Source organism: Scardinius erythrophthalmus (assembly GCF_964197995.2).
Source record: "Scardinius erythrophthalmus genome assembly, chromosome: 10".
Lineage (NCBI taxonomy): Eukaryota > Metazoa > Chordata > Actinopteri > Cypriniformes > Leuciscidae > Scardinius > Scardinius erythrophthalmus.
Window position 1 is genome coordinate 36,826,707 of NC_138230.1, and position 22,882 is coordinate 36,849,588.

At 33.9% G+C, this 22,882-nt stretch overlaps 2 protein-coding genes across 2 annotated transcripts; both read right to left on the reverse strand.

The window, feature by feature from the left end:
- Positions 1-7,096, reverse strand: rp9 (RP9 pre-mRNA splicing factor). Its single transcript, XM_081377550.1, has 6 exons — positions 6,750-7,096; positions 6,572-6,602; positions 6,081-6,210; positions 4,630-4,721; positions 3,407-3,468; positions 1-1,154 (listed from the first exon to the last, which is right to left on the reverse strand). The coding sequence occupies exons 1-6, from the start codon at positions 6,896-6,898 to the stop codon at positions 965-967; spliced, it is 654 nt and encodes a 217-aa protein (XP_081233676.1). The 5' UTR covers positions 6,899-7,096; the 3' UTR covers positions 1-964.
- A 391-nt stretch (positions 7,097-7,487) lies between these two features.
- On the reverse strand, positions 7,488-22,476 carry rmp24 (ribonuclease MRP subunit p24). Its single transcript, XM_081377551.1, has 5 exons — positions 22,213-22,476; positions 18,594-18,613; positions 18,025-18,224; positions 8,364-8,545; positions 7,488-8,273 (listed from the first exon to the last, which is right to left on the reverse strand). The coding sequence occupies exons 1-5, from the start codon at positions 22,314-22,316 to the stop codon at positions 8,129-8,131; spliced, it is 651 nt and encodes a 216-aa protein (XP_081233677.1). The 5' UTR covers positions 22,317-22,476; the 3' UTR covers positions 7,488-8,128.
- Between the last annotated feature and the right edge of the window lie 406 nt (positions 22,477-22,882).

Consider the following 22,882-nt stretch of genomic DNA (forward strand, 5'->3'; position numbering starts at 1 on the left):
AGAAAGGAAACATGAGAATCAAGCTTTTATTACCAGTACAAACTCATTCTGAAGATGAGCGCAAGTTGACGACTTGAAAATCAAATAAAGCCCTGATAGTCAGTCATAGACTATATTTTGAAGTGGTTGATTTATGTTATTAATATGAATATTTAAGAATAATTCATTATTGTTTTCTTTTTTAAAAGCACGTTTAAATAGTCTCAAAATTGAATCAGCATTATGAAGAGCTCCTTTGATAAAATATGATGCATTATTTATCTTGATACAAAATGGCACATGTACTTCAACGACAACCGCAGGACTCCGGATTTCAACGACGAGATCAAAGGAGAAGCATCTTTTCCCCTCTCAATAAGCCTCTCTGGTGATGTGAATGATGTGCAAACCACTGTCACCCATTCAAGAGGTGCTAATTGGCTGCGCTTACGTACTACAGCCAGATGCAGAATCCCCGAACACTCTGATGGAAACAGAGGATGTGAATTCACACTTGTAATTTGAGGTGCAAGATCCTAAAAATCCTCAAAATCTCTTTAGGACATATCAGATTACCATAAAAAGAAGCTGTAAATGCTGAATAGTCATTGATTTATTTGCATGACATTTATGGACGTCACTGTTCAAGACAGCAGATGGCATGTATCATTAGCTCTCGTCAGTTCTTTTCACAATGACGCATTCTCAAAATGTAAATTAACATACATTCAGAAACTCTGTTCACCTCAGACTTCAGTCCAATAAGCCCAAGGAACAAACAGTCTGATAAGGAACAGCTATAGATGCACATATCCTAAGCATTCCATGCGACAGAGGAGATTAATGCATCCATGAATTATTAAGCAGATATGAAGATGGCCTGGAGAACTGATGGGAAGCCTCCTGTGTATACTTGATAGGGCTGACACACTATTGCAGAGCTTCTAATGATGAGCACTGAGACACCCAGACACTGGCCCCTGTTTCAGTCTGAGTCATCGCTAGCCTTGGCCGTGTGCTTCTTCTTTTTCTTCTTGTGTTTCTTCTTTTCTTTCTTCTTCTTCTCCTTTTTCTTCTTCTTCTTCTTCCGGTTGTGATCCGAGGAGGCAGAGGAAGTTGAGGTGGAGTCAGAGTCGGAGGTGGTGTCTTGAAGGAGCTGTTTCAACTGCTGGATCCTACAGTGAGGAGAAAAAAGACATCAAAATGATTTTCTATGCACAATTTTGTAATATGCAGACGAAAAAAGATAATCAAACTATAGATAATGGAACTCATGAAAACATTTAACTTGAAAGAATATACCGGTACGCATCTCCTTTAAAATAGTCCTATTACAGATTAAAAATGTTAAATTAAATTTGGCTTACAAATAATTATTTATTAAAATATTAATATATATATATATATATATATATATATATATATATGATATATCATATGTATATACAGTATATCATATATATATATATATATATATATATATATGCTATATTTATATATAATATGTACAAAACAATTATAATAATAATAATATTTATTTAATGTGTGTGTATTGGTAAATATAAATTAAATATTATTATAAATATATTATAAAATATATGTATATTACAAATAATATGTCTAACATATTTATAATAGTATTATTCAATATATATTTATACACACATTTTTTATATAAATAAAACAAATATTTTAAAAAATATAAATAATATTTAATATATATTTATATACATATAAATGTGCATATATATATATATATATATACACATAAATAATATTCAATACATATTTACATACATTTTACACGCATAAATACACACAAATTATATGTATATTTAATATTATATATATATATATATAATATTCAATACATATTTATATACATATTACACATATAAATACACACAAATTATATTTATATTTAATATTATATTAAATATTGTAAAATATAAATAACATTGTGTTATATTTATCATTTATATATATATATTCTTATATATATATATATATATATATATATATTCATATATATATATATATATATATATATATATATATATATATATATATATATATATATATATATATATATATATATATATATATATATATATATAAGAACCTACAAAAATGTATAAAAACATTAATTTTACACTTATTTATACATTTGAAATTCCTTTTGGTGGCGCTAGAAGCACAGAAATGACACACTTCACCTTTTTGCAATTGGATTTATTTAGAATAATTTAAGAGAAAAGCAATTAAATTAACTAAATTCAATTGCTATTGATTTGGGCAACATAAGTGGAAGCAGAAAACACAAGCACCTTCTGACAGCCTGTGCCACACTGACCTGAAACTATTAACAATTCATCAGATCACTGCTGTTCAGAGGGTTCACATCCTCTAACAAAACCGCACAACCCCGTTTTAGCTTTGCTTTCATCCACTACATGCTGTGAAGTCTGCATCAATGTTAAAGCGGCTGATTTCTGACTTTCAACTTTTTTTTAACAAGCTACTCCTTGTATTCCAACATCCTGCTGAAAAATTCAAATTGCCAGTCCCATGGGAATGTTTAGTAACAGTTCTGTGGCATAAATGTGGAGCTCAGCAATGTACGAACAAAATAATCTGTCAAAACGGCCCACAATGGCTTTACATCCCACATAACGGTTTCTAATTACTCCCATGTAGCAGGAGCTCTTGTCACCACATAACAGAAGTTAATCACAGTGGAGTAAAGAGTTACGTAATCGTCTGCAACCGGGTTCTTTTGTTAAACTGACACAATTCATCAACAATGGCCTCTGAGAGACCTCAACACACCAAATAACTTATTAATAAGCAGATCCAGAAGAGGCTGAACATTATTAAAAGCTCTTCATCTCATTGAGACACACAACCATTCAAAAGTTTGGGGTAAGTGAGATTTTCTTCTTAGTAAGAAGCATTAAATTGATCAAAAGTTACATTAAAGACATTTATTATGTTACAAAATATTCTATAGAACTTTCCATTCACCAAAGAATCCTGATTTTTTTTTTTTTTTTTTTATAAGTTTTCACAAAAATAATGTTTCTTGAGCCAAATCAGCACATTAGAATGATTTCTGAAGGATCATGTGACACTGAAGACTGGAGTAATGATGCTGAAAATTTAGCTTTGCATCACAGGAATAAATTACATTAATATATTAAAATAGAAAACAGTTATTTTATATTTTATTTGAAATTGTAATAATATTTCACAATATTAATGTTTGTACTGATCAAACAAACGCAGCCTTGGTGAGCACGAGAGACAAAAAAATACGTTAAAAATCGCACTGATTCCAAACTTTTGAACATTGTATTGTAAATTGTGTCTATCCTTATTGCTTATTTGAGCTATTTATAAAACTCAATATTTATAAAACTTGACGTACCTTGTCTCTTTTTCATTGCGTTTGTTTTCTCGAATGATATCGTACATTGGATCCTCATGTGCCTGTGAAAGAATTTTATGAACATATTAAACAGTTCACCGTATAAAAAAAAATCAAACTTGCAATGGAAGTAAAATATTTTATAGCTTCAGTTATAGTACATTTTTTTATGTGTTGCAGTCAATATGGCAGTCATTGTGGACTTATACTGACACCTAGTGGTGTGGATGCAACATCACACAAAAATAAAAGTTTAGGTTGTGTGCGAGCGAAAGCATCTGACAATAATAAGGGGGATACAGAGATCATTCGCATTAGGCTGGCCATGTGACTTCAACATGTTGGACCCCATGAGGCAAACCGCTCCATGTAAATAAATCAACTTGTATTAGGCCTATTCATTTATAATTAATTTATTTAAAGTACTATTCATTTATTTATAAGGAAAATAATACTGTGTACCTTTCAGATCTTTGCAAAGATCTAATGTAGAAAAAACTACATTGCATAACTTTTTAAAATGTGCATAAGTGCAGTAATACGAGTTTTAAAGGCACAGACACACTGTGAAAAAACAAGGACACACAAAAAAAACAATGTTTTAGTTCAAATGGACAGACAAAGGATGGAAAATCTAAAAAAATAATCATAATCACATGATGACAATTTCAAATTACATATTCATAAATGCAAGTTTACTAATAAAAAACTCTTAATTCATGGTTTTGTTGACTGAAATAAGCTGTACATAGACAGACTCTTTGAATGAGAAAGAATTTATTTGGTATGTTTATACCCAACTGTACTTTTATTCAGATTGTTATATTACTAAATCCCTGGCACCTTTATTTTTTTATTTATTTTTGTTTTTCTCTTTTTTTCTAGTTATTTTTGCATGTATAATTGTATAATGTTTAATATTTGCATTTGAATGAAAGTGCATGTATAATGTTAATGTTTATTCAATAATAAAAAAAGATATCAAAACCACATGGCATGTGATAAAATAAAATAAAAAGAAGCTTGGTTATATATCAATACTTTGTATAATCAGTAATCTGCTACTTCAATCTCTAAAAATGTTCTTAAAAAAACGTTCAAACCCTGTATATGTAAGGCCAAAGTTTTTAATCAGGCTTTAAGTCAAGGTTACTGTACATGGTTTTAAATAAATCCCTTAAACTGCAGCGGTGTAAAAAGTAGGCCATGTGTGTTTCACTTACTACTCTGAACTGCTCCAGTTTCTGGTTGCCTTTGATGAAGAACGGACATTCTTTGTCTCCTGTTCTGTGGCCGTACTTCTTACATCTCCAGCCTACACACACAGTCTGTTTTCTCAATGACCTTCATCCGCACAGTAAAATCTAAAACATCATTTGTCGCTAAAAGTTACAGGCATCAATTTTCTATTAAAAAAAGAACTATAATAAACAGCACAAACTCGTGTAATTATATACTAACACAAAAATGTTTCTATATACACGACCAGACAGAGACTATGGAAGCTTGTTTCCGCCAAGTAATAAAAAAATAATAAAGGCTTTTTATCTCACAATTCTGACAGGGGAAAAGTATGAATTGTGAGCTATAAGCTTGAAATTCTGAGATATAAACACAACTGTGACTATCTTGCAATGGAGTGCTGCAGGGATGACGATAAAATCTGGAAGATTAATTCGCCACTGGTTCCCTTGAGTTTTTCCTTCTGGGGTTTTATAATGTTTTTTGTTTTATGAGTAAAATAAAGCCTGTGGTAAACATAACATGATGATACTTTGACGTTTTGTCCTGACTTTTTTTCTCAGAATTCAGAGCTTATGTTTCACACTTCTGACTTTTTTTCTTGCAATTCCATGTTTATAATTCTCAAATCTGACTTTTTTTGTAACAATTGCAAGTTTATATCTCGCAATTCTGATTTTTTGTCACAATTCCAAGTTTATAATTCGCAATTCTGAGTTTTTTCTTGCAATTCCGAGTTTATTACTTGAAATTTGGACTTTTTTTCTCTCACAATTGTGAATTTATAACTCACAATTCTGACTTTTCTCATAATTGTAAGATATAGACTAGGAACTGCAAGAAAAAAGTCATAATTGTAAAATATAAACTCACAATAAAGGTAATTGCAACTTTTTCTCACAATTCTGACCTTTTCTCACAATTGCAAGTTTATATCTCACAATTATGACTTATTATCTCCCAAGTTTATATCTCACAATTATGACTTATCTAACAATTACGAATTTATAGCTTGCAATTCGTACCTCATTTCTCACAATTCTGAGTTTATAACTCATGATTTCAAGAAAAAGGTCAGAATTGTGAGTTAAAAAGTACCAATTACTTTATAATTGAGACTTTATGTCTTTCAATTATGACATTTTTTTCTTCAAAAATTTCACGTTTTTATATCATAACTCTTTTTTCTCCCAAATCTGAATCTATGATTCACAATTTTGAGAAGAAAAAAGTCAGAATCGCGAGCTATTAACTAAAAAAAGATAGAATTGCGAGAAAAAAAAACGATTACCTTTTATTATTTTTTATTACGTGGCAGAAGGAAGCTTCCATAAAAGAAACACCTACTCGATTAAATTCAGAAATTCAATTTAGATCACAAAAAAAATCTTTATTTTAAGAGCGAAGTAAATATATCTGAAAGTTTGCTTACACTGCATGACCTTCACCTCTTTTCCCAGAGGCATCCACAGTCCTTTGGTGGGAGCGTGAGCCAAGAAGCTCCTGGCGTCCTCATTACCAGGGTCATCAGGAATACAGTCCTCTGGTTTGTAATCATCTTCCTGCAAAAGCAGTTATGCGTGTATTGCAAAATGCTCACTCAAAAACGTATTTCTAATGCCTTTACATGATCTCTGATGACTAGAGGCAACACTTTATTTTACAGTGTCCTTGTTACATATATTACAGGTGCTTGCTTACTGTACTAATAACAGTATATTATGCATAATTGTATAAAACTAACCCTAAAACAGAAACTATTCCAAACCCTAACTCTATAGTAAGTACATAATGTTAATTCATGTTACTTAATTGTATACAATGTATGCACTGTAACAATGGCACCATAAAATGAAGTGCAACCCAACTAGCTCATGATATATTCGCAGCATTTAATGGTAACACTTCAAGCCATGACCAAACCTTGATGAACCCAGGAGGAGGATTTTCATAGCTGAAAGGAAAAAGAAAAAAAGAAAGTAATAACATAACGTTAACGTTATCTGCAAGACAAAAGAATGCTACAGCAGTTCAGATAATAAAAACTCTAAATTATACAAAAGAATTACCAATACCAAACGGATGTTATGCAAATACTCACAAAGTCTCCACATGCTTGAGTTTCTGCACCTCTTGAATCAGTTTTCTGGTTTGGTTCTTGAATTTGTCATCATCTTGTTTTGACTCCTTGTGTTTCTTTCGTTCATGTCTGTCCTCGTGATGCTCTCGGCTTCGCTTGCGATCTGACATTGTACATTCGTTGGAGATAATTTCTTGAATATCTATAATCACATTTTATGTTCAAAAAGTTAATACTTCAGAGTAATGATGATTGTAAACTAAAGGCACATATTAGCGTCTGTTTGACCACTTCCGGGTGAAAGTGCTTTTTCAAAATAAAAGGCCCCTAAAACGTGCATTGAGATTTAAAAATAACTACAGTGCGTCAAAGATAAAACTTGTAAAAACTATTATATAATTTAAGAACCTTATTTTTAGTTTGTATTATTTGGGAAAATAAGCCTGTGCTCTATGTACTCACTGTTACAGTAAATGAAGATATACATGTCCATATGTCCTGTCCATTGTATAGGATACAATATTGACTGCTTGTTTTTTAACTTTATTAACAGAAACTGGGAGGGTTGATGTATTAAGAAGTTTATTTACCACGATTCATTTTGTGAGTCCAGTTTTACAAGTAGAGTATTTTTTCACAAATTGTGTTGCTTTTTCTTTAAATATACAATTTAAAAAATATTATAATACAGTTTGGGGCCTAGAAAAAACATTATGGGTCTTTTAATCTCTTTTAAGAGGAATAAATAAACACACAAACTTTATTATTTTACTTTTTATTGGAAAACAATTCTGTCAAATATCAAACAAGACAATTTAAATGTATCGAGACAGAAAAAAAAGAAGCCAGTATGACATATTTTTGGTCTTTTCTATATAGCCTGAAGGCAACTATGCCACCAAATGTAAACACAGCACAATTTTTTTTTTTTTGAGCATAATTAATTCAATGTGTAAGCCAAGTGTAAAGACAATCCTTCTTTTAATATCAGTAATCCAAACAGTGGATTCAAATGTGTGAATTCAGTGTACAAAATGAACATTAAACGCACAACATATCAAAAGTTATCTTTTTCATTGAAAAAATAACAATATGTGGTATCATGAAAATATTAGCAAATTTGAAAAAACTACAAAAAGTCACAGCATTGTTCTGTAGCACAAGTTACACTGTCCTGCAAAAATAAATGTTTATGCCACAGAAACAGATTCTTAAGAGAAGGAAATGAGACGTTTTGTTCAATTTAACCCAGTCCTTCAATATAAACCAGGCTATAGTGACTCCTCCACTAGGTGGCATTGTAACACACGAGGAGAAGTGATTATCATCCTCATCATGAACTTCAGTAGCTCCTTTCAAAGTGGGCCAGAGTCTTTCATTTTCAATGATCCCGAAGGTCTTCAGAGAGATGAGAGGAAGTCCTTCAGACCACCTTTCTTACTCTGCTGTTTGTTTTCCAGCATAAGGATCTTTTTGAGGCGGGCGAAGGGTGACGACTTTGCGCTGCCAGACTTTGATGTCGAGCTGGTGTTTGAAGACATTGACCTGCGGGCAGAAATCATTGAGTAAATGGTTTCAGTAGTTCTGTGAGATGCAGTTGGGACCTGCAGCATATATGTTCAAAGAGTAGCTTACCTTGGTGTGCCACTTGGTGTTCTGTCCGCTACTGATTTTGGAGTGGCCCTGTTGACAGACTGTGGAGTTCTTTGTTTGCCTGCACTTCCTGGGGTACTTCGGTTCTGTGACAGAGTGGCCAAAAGCTCACGGTTCATTCCAGGTTGTCTGGACATCTTATTACAGGTGTAACACGTTGCCATCTAAGAGAACAAAGTATCTTGGTTAAATAATGGTTAAATGATCAAATATGTTTTTGGCTAAGTCATCATGCCAAAATGATTTGAAAAATACACACACATACACATAGCCTACTGTTTCCACATACATACATGCACATACTGTACATACACATACTATATATATATATATATATATATATATATATATATACATACATATACATATATATATATATTATTATTATTATTATTTTTTTTTTTTGAGCTGAGAAAATGTCTGGACATCTTAACTTTAAAATGGCCTAATATGATAAAAAAAAAATCTTCCTGATGACAAAATTAGTATATAAAATGTTTTATCATATAAAGGATAGATTAAAATATAAATGCTCTACATACACAAAACCCTGTTTGTATTACAAAAACAGAATATCTATCAAAACAAAATCTGAAGAGAAGATAAACGATGTCTGACATCAGATGTACTTAAAATTGGAATGCAAAACTACTGATATGCACAATTCATTAATTAATAATGTTGATAGACAAGTACGGTCTCACAAACAAAAGCCGATTGCCCAATCTTCATACGCTGACTGGAACCCCAAACAAAATTGCAACATGAATGATTTAACATCAATAAGTTACTAAATTGAATGTATAAAATAAACATCTTGTTTTTTTTAGATGGTTATATGGTTGTGCTAACAAGTTATTTAGCATGAGAGTCTGCAAGGTTTAGCAGGCACTTGTGAGCACTTATCTCAGGTATTTCACACATTGCACATGAACGTGAGCTCTATACACAGCAAGGTACAGGCCAAAAGTACACTACACACACATGCCCGGAGGCCATCCGCAGACAGAAACTGCCAGAGACAGCACTAAATTAAGCCGACCAACCCCTAGCATTTCCAGTCTTCTACTGACACCTATTAATCTTCAACTTTATACACTTCAATATACTGACATACAATTTATTTTATTCAGCAATGATGCATTAAATTGATTAAAATTTACAGAAAAGACATTTATAATGTTATGAAAGATTTCCATTTCAAAATGCTGTTTTTTGAACTTTCTATTCATCAAATAATCTTTAAAAAATTGTTTATCAGTTTCAACAGAAATATTAAGCAGCACACTGTTTTCAACATTGATAATAATAAATGTTTCTTGAGCAGCAAATCAGCATATTAGAATGATTTCTGAAACTTTGCTATCACTGAAAAAAAGTTACATTTTAAAATATAAAACAGTGGTTGAAATTTTAATATTTCACAATATTACAGTTTTACTGTAATTTTGTTCAAATAAATGCAGTTTTGAAGTGAATAAGAGACTTTCCAAAACATAAAAAAATCTTACAGACCCCATACTTTTGAATGGTAGTATACACAAGAGAAACCTTTCAGTGGTTGATTCATAAATCCTGAACATATGGTTACATTGTTGCATTAATGTAATTTATGTTAACTGCACATGATGAAACTTGCATTCTTCTGTGTGGAAATTGAACTCACCGACACAAAGGCTGCCATTGTTTGTTGAGGTAACAGGTGGCTAAGCTGCAGTGTAGATGATTTGAGATGATCCAGGCATGTATGTGAGAACAGCTATGTTTACTACAGTACCCTTCATGTGTGGAGATATAAAGAGCAGCACAAGCCAATCAGCTGCAGCGGGGGCGGAGTCTGCCCGACTGACTCTTGTCTCTGATTGGTTACTGAAAGAATGCTCTGTAGTATCCGAACAATCCTTAATGGAATTCCTCAGAAACTTGAACCAAGTCTTTAAAAAGTAACACAATTATTATCAATAAAGCAAACAATTCTCCTTTTAATTCTTCTGTACATTTGGTACTGCACATCTTGAATGGGAACTGTGGACTAAGTACAGATGGTTTTATGAGAAATCTTTTCACTTTCACTAAAACTCTGCATTAAAACTCAAATATGCCACAATTGATCTTTTCATCTTACGAGGCTAAATAAATATATAAATCAATGTTTTTGCATTAGACTAAAACACTGACCACGCAAAGAGCTTTAGGAGAATATGATATCAAGATTACAGCTAAAATAGAAAACACCAAATACTAGTTAACCACTGCTTTAAAAGTTGAGCAGTTTTCCATATAAAGACAGCAGACATAACACAGCCTTTAATCTCCATCACACAGCTCAATCCCAAAATAGATCATTCCCCAGGATCAAAATCTGCCCATTTAACAGGGTCATAAACACGATGCTCAAAAAAGAGACATCCGACACAGCCAGGCTGGGAATGAATCCTTGGGATTAACACTGTTGAAGAGAAGGATGGATTCAGAGGGAGATGAGAGATATAGACAAAGTAGAGATGTCAATTATAACCCGTTATCTATCCCCTTGTTTCTAAAATGAAAGTTCTGGGTTAAATGATTCTGTTGTAGAGGCCAGCTTAGTATTTGGTGGAGTCTGTAGATTTAGGAATTATTGCTAGTTAAAGGTACACCAACAAACCAGCAACTAAAACACAACATACAGTATGTGACAAAAAACAAAACAAAAACATATGATTCCAACAGAGGCAACTAAAATTACCAAAGAAATATTTTTGATTCATATATCAGAAAAAGATAGTAAAATAAACAAAAACAAATGAAATTCTTGGTTACCAACACTCTTCAAAATATGTTTTTTAGTGTTCCACAGAAGAAAGGAAGTCATTATGGAAGCTTGTTTCTGCCAAACAACTAAAAAAAAAAAAAAAATAGGTAACTGCGACTTTTTATCTCACAATAAAACAGAATGTCCCCACAAAGATGACAGTATCTGAAATCCTTGTCCTTGAAATTGCATGAGGAAAATAGATTATAAATCATACTAAGTGATGTTTTTTGAAAATGTAAAATTTGCAAGTGTGTGTGTGAGAGAGAGATTTGTGGACTTTTTTCTAAAACAGGGGCCAAACAGTTGGCAAAGTACTGTTCAATCTCAGCAACTATAGGAAGTATGTTTATTTGGAAAAGGCGATGTCTCCTGTACACTTAGAACTGTGTAATCCATAACAATGCAATGTGCTGATTTGTTTTAATCTGTTGGATTATTCAAAAAATTTGATTTCTAATGAAATTTAACTTGTAATGTAAAGTATATAAAATGTGTGTGTGTGTGTAATTTTTATATATTTGTTACTTTTGAGGTTTAATATAAGATTTTGAATGTGGTCTCAGACTTTTCAGTCATAGATAACCTATACATTATCTATATCTATGTCTATATCTATATATATATACACACACACACACACACACAAAACATCAACATGTAGATTGCAGAAAAATGATTATGTATCCTGCATACATACATACATTTATATGCATGTATGCAGAACCTTTTTCTGCAATCATGTTGATGTTTCATTAATGCCATAGACAAGCTGTTTAACTGAGCTTTTCAACGAGCTATCCCTAAACTTCTAAACATTTACTGACACTTTGCCTCACACACACACATCCAGCAGATGGGCTTTTTGTGTTCTATTATTAGTCCAGGCTCCTGAAATACCCTCAACCCAGCAGCCACAAGCTGGGCTAGACTGTCAGCTCTGACCTTCCTGCTGAGATTCTAGATGCCACAGCTGCCCTTGATATGCAAGCCTGGCCAAGGAATATGTGTGTGTGTTCAGCTATTGATATGTGGAGACCCATCTGCTTTCCAGGGCGATCGATCTGTGATACGCCCATCCCCCTTGACCAAACATGGAAAATCTGCATCGCTGATTCTTTCCCTGAGGGGAAACAGGATGTCACATGCACCAAGCATAACCTGCATCAAACACAGGCTGGAAAAAGCCAAGGTTGCTGACACAGATGCTTCCCCAAATGTTGAAAGATGCACATGCAACATTTGAGCTTTCTGTTGGAGGTATGGAAACTTTCCAACTCAAAAGTGACAACAACAAAGGAACTAGAAACGCAGGTGCTGCATACAAATCTTCATAATATCTATTCTAAATATAGGACATAAAAATGCAATTATTGCATCACAAATCATGGAATAGTCAAAATAGCATGCCAAATAATCTTTTGGCAAAGATGCTCAGGTGGTGCACCACTTCCAATGTACCCTATTTGTCTGTTTGGATGAGGTTAAATGTTGGCTTTCTAAAAACGTCCTTTTTTGAATGCAGATAAAACCCCTCTGTTTCTCCAGGAAGAACTTAAATATCTACAACCTTTTGTTTCTCCTTCTGTGGGGAATTTAGGTGTGGAGTTTGACAGTTCAATATTAGCTCTGTGATTGGTTCTCGTTTCTTTCATCTCCGCTTGCTTGGTAAAATTAAGCCTTTTCTATCCGAGAAGTCTCTGGAAGTTGCAATCCATGCTTTATTACGACCAGGCTGGATTATTGCAAATCCATCTATTATATCAAAGTCTCAAATTTCTCATTTACAAGTGGTTCAAAATGCAGCAGCACGATTTCTGAAAGGACGTAAAATATTTATGCATGCCATTCCCCTTCTGAAAGATCTACATTGGTTGCCATTTAATTACAGAATTGAGTTTAAAATCCTTGTCTATAAATCTTTACATAATCAAAGGCCAAGATATCTGTCTAATTTACTACACCCCTATAATCCCTCACGAAGCCTAAGGTCTGAAGATCAAAACTTGCTTCAAATTCCATGAACTCACTTAAAGTGACAGAGCTTTTCCTGTGGCTGGTCCCACTATATGGAACAGCCTTCCAAACCACATTAGCGCTGCTTCTACCTTATCTGCATTCAAATCTAGTCTTCGTTGACTTTTGAAACATTGTAATCTCTTGTTTTGTTCTTCTTAGTTTCCTTTTATCTGTTATCTTATGGTCTTTTCATTTTGTATTGGACAGCACTTTGGCCATTCTTGTTGCTGTTATTAAATGTGCTTGTCACAGAGCTAACATTCCCCTTATTAACGTTACCCTCATTTCTTTGTGACCCCTTGTTAGCCCTTTCACAAAACACATACTTGGTTTTTAAAAGACTCTTTATTTACCTTGATGTACCAGCGACAGGAGAGATGGATTAACCACACAAATTAGGGCTGTCAATCTTCCTCTATAATACTATTCGAATTCCATTCCTTATTTTATTTAATATTCGAATAATATTCGAATATTAAATGCTCAAATTCATCCTATTATTAATATTTACGACATTACACAGTCTTATGGATCGCCAATGCGTGATGTTGATCGGTCTCATATCTTCACAGATAAACCGTCAGTTTGTCTGTTATTGCCTTTTGGCGGACAGCTGGTAGCAGTTGAGCCCCGTGATGAGGAGAGAGAGAGAGAGGCAGAACATAAGTAATTCTTGCCTGTTTTAGCGGCGGTTCCTCGGACAGATCGCCTAGCTTGTCAGGTTGTAAGTTGTCATAAAAAAATAACGTATATTTTCCTCTCCGTTTTGGCCTTCCGTCAGCAATGAGACGGCGTTTTTATTAATGAAAACGCACTCCAAAGTGTATATATTTGAAGACGCCGTTTTCACGTTGTAGTGTGGACTGAGAATCAAATTGTTGATCTCCGTTACCGTGGAGACATTCCTCTCCGCGACTTTTGACAGTTGTTATGATGATACAGCGTGGATAACGTGCACAATTGTGTTATGATTCAAAAACTTTGATTATCAGACGAAACAAAAGCATTTAATTTTCACATGTGTGTGCCAAGGCGGCGAGAAAGGCAAGATTGCATTTTCTTTTAAAAATATACAAAAAAAATATTCGAATAGGAACTTCAGCATTCGAATAGTATTGATTTTTTTTAATATTCGAATTATATTCGAATTTCGAAATTCGTTCCAACAGCCCTAACACAAATATACCTACAACTATACAGTTGTGTCTCAGACTGGCCACCTGAGCACGAACCCAGAGGACATTTTAAGCTTGCTACGGACTGTTGATTATCACCTGGATCAGCATACATGGTGGTGGCCATCTTGATTTGGGTAAAAAAGACTGGAATGGGCTTTTCTCATGCTTTTTATACCTGTGCTGTGTTGCATCATGGGGAGTGGGAGATACCAAGTATGGTGGGAAAGGAGGGGGAATTGTTTGATGTTAATGTTTACTTCCTCTAATTATTGCTGAAGTTTACTTATTGAAGTTTGTACTGTTATTTAAATTTGTGTGGTGAAGGAAATGGAGTTACTTGATCACATAATACTTTTTTTTTTTACTTCCCCATGTGATTATTGCTGAGAAATGGTTGTACCCAGGTGTATAAATTCTAACATAATGAAGTGATCAAGGGGGCTAAGACTGGTGGTAGTGAATGCTGTATCAGCTGAGTACTCTGATTGAAGTATTAGACCTGATGCAAGGTTATTGTTTTGTTTTTTTTATACTGAAGTTGTTGTTTTTTCTTTTTGAATTTTTCATGCTTTGGCACCTGTGAGCACCCTGCACTTTACTGGCTTGGGAGAACTTAAATAAATATAAAAATGGCATTTAACGTCCTCCATGTGTTATTTTGAAGAAATCTGGATGTGTCTGTAACAGTGCTTAAGAAATAAACTGAACTGAACTGAACTGAACAATGTGTTCTGATTAGTTGGCTGGACTAGTGTGTTGTGATTGGTCAACCACTTCAAGTGTGTTTGAAATGTCACGTCCCTTACCATTACCGTGAGTTTCAACACCAGGCCTCATCCCCTTTTTTGTGTATGCTGTGAGCGGGAATTATTTAAATGAGGGAGAAAAACTCAAGACCACAATCAATGTGTTTCAGGAGTTCAGAATCAGTGTTTGCTGATTTAGAGAATAAATCCTTTAGGAGTGACTTTGTGCTTTGGAACTTTGCAGATCTTTTTCAAGCTTAAATAGTAACATTACACACTAAAGAAAGCTGAAAAAAAAAAAAACTTAATAGGTCATCTATACAGTATGTAACAAGGGTTTCTGTAATCAAAACCTATTGCATGGTGTAATATGTGGCAAAATGAGTCTTACTGCTTAAAAATACGCTAGTGAACTGTGTGCTATACTGCATGTGTTTGCAAAGATGAAACGGTCATTAGCCAACAAATATATAAAAGGATACTTGAAATAACTTTCTAAAGACCTGGCAGAGCTGTCATTAGCCACAGCATGTCAAGCATTTCACTGCAAGAGACTGTGTGGCTCTGACTAATTCAAAAAGTTCAAAGAGACCCCCCCCCCCCCCCCACACACACACACACGCACACGCATACACACTCACTCATTCATAATTCAACACGATTGACAAGACAGACAGCAGCAGTAAAATGTGTCTAATACAAAGAGAGGGTGAAGAAGGATCATTGTAATCCTTTTTTAGGATACACATCAAATGAGTTTCAAGCATCAACCTTTTGACTTTTTTTTTTGAAGGATCTTATTAATAGTGACAATGATGCTAAACTTATGTTCTATTCAATCTGACATCATCTATTCAAGAGATGATCTTCATGACCTCCACTAAAGAGCTCTGACCCTCAAAGCTAACTCTGTCCTCTTTACTGTACAGTGGGGAAAATACGAGACGGTTAATATATATGAACTCTCCTGACATTGTCTCCCTATCAAGTTCATTATTCGTCAAGCCAAAATCTTCCTCTCTTGCAGAGAAACAAATGCCAGCAATGTATGCAGAATCTAGCAGTCTAACGCCAACCACTCCACCCCCAGAACCATGAGATATGCATCCGTGTACACCAGCACGTACACCTCCATAACATCCGTGACCTTTTAAGGGTTAAATACTTCTACAAATAACCACATTTTAAAAAGAAACACCTCCAATCACACATTGATCCAGCCACACTTCAGAAGAGCTTCAGAAAATGAGAACTTTTCTGCTCTCAATCCTCTTCCTTGGTTTCAAATCGAAGTCATCTGAGGCTAAACAAATCACTATAAAAGAAGTTTTTCAGTGTCTGATTAATGTCTTTCTGCCAGATGAATGATAATTAACGTGATAGTCTGTAACCATAACTTTAAAGATAGAAGTCTCATACTCCTTGCGAAATTTCCAAACATTTTTAAAGTGTTAAATTCAGTCTTCCAAGTGTGCATCAGCAGCAAAGTGCACTCATATAGGCCATGTACCAAAATCAATGGGAACTGCTTTTAGAGCCACATCAACGATCCTGGCTGTGTCACCCAAAAATGGAGCAGATAAAAAGATATGCCCAGGTATACGCAGACACACAGAACGATCACAAAATGATCTTCCCAAACCTATCCGGAACGCAGAATCCCTGACAATATTCAGGAAACAGCTGAAAACTCATCTCTTCCATCAGCACTTGACTACATCCTGCTGGAAATAAATAAATAAATAAATAAATGTATGTCTTGGCCTATGCTTCCATTGTTTCTTAATCTCTCCCTGTTTTAGCTTGTACTATTCTAAGTGACGTCTGAAACTTGCATTACCTTTTACCTTTCTATTATTGAGTTTCTATTCCAGAGTGGACTGTGGTCAGGATGCATAAGAGCTGCAGGCTCATGAAGAGCCCAGTTTGAATCTGACCTGGGTCATGTCCCAATTCTGTACCTCCTTTTTCAACCATACTTCCCTTTCTCTATGCCACTATCCTATATATATAAAAAAAAATCCCCAATAATAAAATAAAAAGCAAAAATGCAAAGCTTGCACATAAAATGTTTCTATAATTCAGAAATGCTTGTTGCATATTTTAAATGTATATTTATGATGTTTTCTCGCCCACTATTGAAAGTTCTTTTTTTACAATATATACATTACTGTTTAAAAGTTTGGAGTTTTAATGCTTTTGAAAGGAGTCTCTTATGCTCACTAAGGCTCCATTTATTTGATCAAAATATAGAAATTACAGTAATATTGTAAAATTATTACAATTAGAAATAACTATTTTCTATTTAAATTAGTGCTGTCAAATTGATTAATCGCGATTAATCCGTTCAAAATATGTTTATATAATATATGTATATATTGCACACAAATGTATATTTACTGTACATATGTATACACATACACACTATACACACAAATATATAAATATAATCACATATATACACATTATTTAAACACAAACTTTCATTTTAGAATCGATTAATCGTGACTTATCAGCACTAATTTGAATATATTTTAAAAAGTAGTTTAATTCTGTGATATTTATTTATTATTTAAACCGTGAAAGTTCAAAAGAACGGCATTTATTTGAAATTGAAATCTTACATAACATTATAAATGTCTTTACTGTCTCTTTTGATCAATTGAATGCATCCTTGCTGAATGAAAGTTTTAATTTCTCTCAAAACATCTTACTGAACCCAATCTTTTGAACAGTGGCATACATATATGGCAACATGGTATTCGTTCTTTCTGATTTCTATAACTCTAATAATCTAATCTCAAGCACCTGTTCTTAAAACACTCAGGAAAGGGCAGAAAGGTAGAAATAGAGACAGCAAATAAACTGAACTCAAGAGGACATAAAACATGTGGATTTGACCTCACCAGAGCATTGGAGGCCCTTTTAAACTTTCGGAGGACTACAGTCTGTTCTGCGCTGAGTCTCTTTCCCGCCGAATCCCTCTTCAGGAGTTTCCTGATCCTCGCCGTGGGCTTCCGCTTGGGCCGCAGACGCACATGATGATTTCCCAGTTGTCGCCACTGGAAACAGAAGGGGCAGATCACAGACTCCGGCAGGGCAGCGGCTGGAACGGTGGGAGAAACATAGATGAGGTTTTTAACATGGCAACTGGTTAAAATAAAACAGGTGATGCTATGCTCTATTCTGAGGACAGTTTGGCATTTTGGACTTTGGAAGGCAGCTTTTCCAATATGTGGTCATCCTACCCTGCTGTCGGGCCTTTGAGGTCTGTGAAGGCCGTAGAAATGAATTCATGTTTTACATCAGGAAATGTGGTTGGACTTACTGGGTTTAACTTGGGATAGCGTTCCTTTTCAAAACCAACTTTCTGTTCTGTTGCCTACAAGGTCTTATATAGACTTTGGGAGTACATTAAAAGCTCTTTACAATGACATACAAGTCTATTAATATAAAGAACAAAGCCATAACTTACCGATGCTCTGATGCCTTCTCCTGTAATAAAAAAAAGCAGTAAAAGAGTTTAGTCTTTAAATCTCAGACTTTAAAAGAGTTAGCCTGGAATATGGAAGCTCATGAATAATTTATGAGCTTGGTAGAGGTCTTGCACCCTAATCCAGTTTTTTATATTTTATAGACCTTATGCGCCAGAGAAACAAGTGCGCAGCCATCTTTAAAATTTAGTTTTTGAACTTCCGTTTTTGCAGTAGCTCAGTACATTTCTATGGCATCGCTGTCGAAGAGTTATTAGCTGGTGATGAAGCGGATTTACTTATTGTAGAGTTAACTAAAGTTATCATGAGCATTGTAATGTTTGAAGCGAATTTCATAACAAATGTCGGTAGACCGGGAAGATTTTAAAGAATAGTTCTCTTCAAAAAAAAAAAAATAATAAATTCGGTCATCATTTACTCACCCTCAATTTGTTTCAAACCTGATCTATGCTAAGATTTATGAACCGCTCGTCTTAAAGGAAGTTCACTTAAAAAATAAAATTCGATCATCATTTACTCACCCTCAAGTTGTTTCAAACCTGTATGAATTTTTGTCTTCTGCTGAACACAAAGAAAGATATTTGGAAGAATGTCAGTAACCAGATAGTTGATGGACCCCATTGACTTCCATAGTAGGAAAAAAAATACTATGGAAGTCAATGGGGTCCATCAACAGTTTGGTTACCGACATTCTTTAAAATAGAAAGCAGAAAAAAGAAATTCATACAGGTTTGAAACAACTTGAGGGTGAGTAAATGATGAATGAAGTTTTATTTTTAAGTGAACTTCCTTTAAAATGAGCGGTTCATAAATCAGTAAGTTCTTACCTTCATGCTGTGGAAATATAATCCGGAAGACAGAAAAAGGGGCGGGGCTTTAAGGACTATAGATTCTAACATGCAAAGTGAAATCTCTGCAACAGACTATGAACAAAAAAAATATTCTTCTGACCCAATGTTGCTATCTGGTACAATATTCAATATCCCGCCACATATGCATTTTCAGGAGTTTTCCTTAAAACACAAATACTGAGGTCAAAGTGCTGTACACACAGGCTGTCAGTGGCCATGACTTCCCCGGGGGCTTTAATTTCCCCTGAGACTTTGTGAGTGTACATCCTATTTTTGGACATGGTGCTGTTCTTCCTATCTCATTTATATAAGCTTCATAATCCTGTCTAAATTTAGTTCACATTGCTAAAAGCTGCTTCTTGTTATTGTGTGGCACGTGCCTGTTAAGGGGAGCAGGTTTTTTTTGTATTATTATTGTAATCATCCAATGTCCCATGCACAACTGTTTGTAATGCCACAGTGGATGATTCACAGCATGCCATAGAGCCGGAGCAGACCTCTTGCTCAATGAGAACACATAGAGCTGTTATCTGGGTAGTGATGAAGTGTGAGGGAAATAAGTCTGATAAATGTCCTCCAAACACATTACAAACAGGGACACATTCATTTGTGTCGCAAACATTCTCTGTCGATTGTGTCCAGACTTAAATGGATTTTCTTTTCCTTCATTTAGTTTTGTTTCCCTTTTTAAATAAATGGATTCTTAAGGGTTTAACTTTTGGTTTGTTTGTTGTTTATTTGTTTACTTTTATTATTTTAATTTCTTTATTGGCTTTTTTTTACTGAAAGTTGTACATGTGCAGAATTTGAAACATCCACCCGGCAATTATTTGTTTATTTTAAAGCTTTTCTGATATTTTCTGAGACATATTTATTTGCTTATTTATTTTTGTTTAATTCCATTGCTTTGTTTAATTGCATTAAAGTTTGTTTATTTTTAAATTATTTAATTGCTTTTCTACAATAAGAACAAAACAACAAATAGTCCTTTTATTTAATTGTTTGTTTTCTTTCATTTTAAAGTTTTGCTTGACTTTATTTTATTTTCATTTATTTGTTTTTATTATTTTGTTTAATTTTAAAGCTTTTCTGATATTTTTTAAGAAAAAAAAATATTTGTATGTTTATTTATTTGTTTTATTTCAGTGCTTTATTTAACAGCATGTAAGCCTGTTTATTTCCAAAAGATTGTTTTGTTTCATTTTAATTCATTTGTTTTATAATCAGGCTATTATTATTATTTCAGAGTTTTGTTTGATTTGACTATTTTCATTCTTTTATTTTTATATTTGCCTTTTGTATTAAAAAGAGTAAAAACCACCTAGCACTGCCATTGGCATGTAATATCACAACATGACTTTTTTCTGTGGTAATCTAATTCAAATAATTTACCTATTAATAATGCAGCTTCTTTTAAGTGCTCTCAGAACCAAGATAAAGAACCTTTTTAATTAATGTACTGTCTCAGCACGATTATATCAACAAAAACTAAACCTTACTTTAGCTAAATCACCTGTGATAAAAATCAAGAAAGAGAATAATGCCCCCATTACAGTCCACTGATAACTCTGGCAGACACAGCTTATCCCTATCGACGAGCCAGGCAGCAAAAGGCCGTGCCTTACGAACACACCAGTGGAAGATACTGAGAGTGAACCTTAAAGGGCTTAACTCAAGTGGTTTATAAATAAGAGCATATCTCATCATGGCACGCATACTTTCAGACAACAGATTCCAGTAACTCACGTTCATGCACGTCGTGAGTCAGTGCAGATGTACCCTGAACTCAACGAGCACAACAAGCCGACTAACACTCGAAACATGCAGTGCGCTGACCCTGCACATGGGAGACATTTAATCTAAGAAACACATGCCACAACCCAAGGCTAAGTGTCATTTATCTTCCCTCACTCTGCTGTGAGAACACAGTCAGTAATAGCCAATAAACCAGGTGATTCACAGCAGCTTGAGAAATTTAAATAAAGCAAGAATCTTCAGAAAATCTTTCCCAGGCTCATTTTTATTTGACTTTTCACCATTAGTTTCCTCGCTTCTGTGTTACACAGAAGATATGTTTGGTTTAGTTGCTCTGCAAAAGATTAAAAAGGAATCTATATTGATAACACAAATTATTTACACTTATTATAACTGAAATGGTAGCACTGTTCAAAATGAAGTTTTATTTGATTGTTAGACTAAAACAGATAAAACAATTTGAGGTTCCATTTATATATGTGTTGGTTAACCCATGTGGATTTTTCAATGGAGATCAGACATTCTCCACCCACTTTCAATATTAAAAGAACAGATGTTTATGATGCTACACATGGGATTAACCTTTAACACACCGAACAAAAACTCTAAAATGACTAACACACTGTTTAGCTGATGGGATTTGAGTGCACGTGTTTATTTCATCACCTTGATGGTGCATTAAATAAATTTCAATTAGCATTAAGATTGCAAAACAACGTTACATAAATAATATTAATTTAAAAAAAAGCAGAAAAACGGTTCTGCTTATCAGTTATCTGACATAAAAATAATCGGTAATGTAATGGTCATAAAAACTATTATCTCTAACAGTGCGTTGTGAAAATGAGGAGTAGCCTGCCATCTTCTGGTGACTTCATGATATACAGTAGAAAGCATGGCGAGGAGGAGCATTTACAGTACAGCATGTGTCCACGTATAAATATGAACAGTTGATGAAAACTGAACTTACATGAGAAATTTACATAATACTTACATGAAAAAGCGCGACTGTTCTGGGCAAATGTCTTTGTAAAGAAGAGAAGCCTTGATTAAAAACCTCGTTTTTTTGTCATCGCGTTTGCTTTTACAGCCAACCATTTTTGATAACAGTCCAACGTCCAAACTTATTACAAATGCTAACTTATTATATAATTGTGGTGTATAATAAAAGAATGTGGATTTTTTATTATGTTTTCTCGGTCCAGCGTGACTACAGGAAACACCCGAGTCTTTACTTTAAAATTACCCACAATGCCGCAATGCGGGTGAGGAATTCTGGGAGTGCGAGTTTATTTTCTAGCGACGCGTAGGCTACAGTGCACTGGTCATCTGTGATTTACTGCTCCAATAAAGCCCTAATAACAAGATGCAATGTCGTTTACTTATTCTGTAGCTATTGCTAAGGATATAAAGGCTATTTAATCCAGTGCTATACATTTTTAATTTACATCAACACCAGCACTCTATCGTTTTAGTGTTCATCGTGTTCAGGATTTGATCATCATAGGTTTAACAGCCTAAAATATATACTGTATATATACTGTATATATAAATCTATGTATATGTAAATATATAGTAACACTTTATTTTAGGGTATAGCCTACACGCTACTATATAGCTACTTATAAAATAGCCTAATAACAGTAGCCTATGAGTAATTACAA

Bases quoted from the DNA above. Each gene is read 5' to 3' on its own strand.
- rp9 (XM_081377550.1), bottom strand. From the start codon at position 6,898: ATGTCAGATCGCAAGCGAAGCCGAGAGCATCACGAGGACAGACATGAA. The intron at 6,603-6,749 runs GTGAGTATTTGC...TTTTCCTTTCAG, and splicing joins CTCAAGCATGTGGAGACTTT to CTATGAAAATCCTCCTCCTG. The intron at 1,155-3,406 runs GTACGTCAAGTT...TCCTCACTGTAG, and splicing joins CGCAATGAAAAAGAGACAAG to GATCCAGCAGTTGAAACAGC.
- rmp24 (XM_081377551.1), bottom strand. From the start codon at position 22,316: ATGGTTGGCTGTAAAAGCAAACGCGATGACAAAAAAACGAGGTTTTTA. The intron at 18,225-18,593 runs GTAAGTTATGGC...CCACCGTTCCAG, and splicing joins GAGAAGGCATCAGAGCATCG to CCGCTGCCCTGCCGGAGTCT. The intron at 8,546-18,024 runs GTGAGGTCAAAT...TTGTTCTCTTAG, and splicing joins AAAGGGCCTCCAATGCTCTG to ATGGCAACGTGTTACACCTG.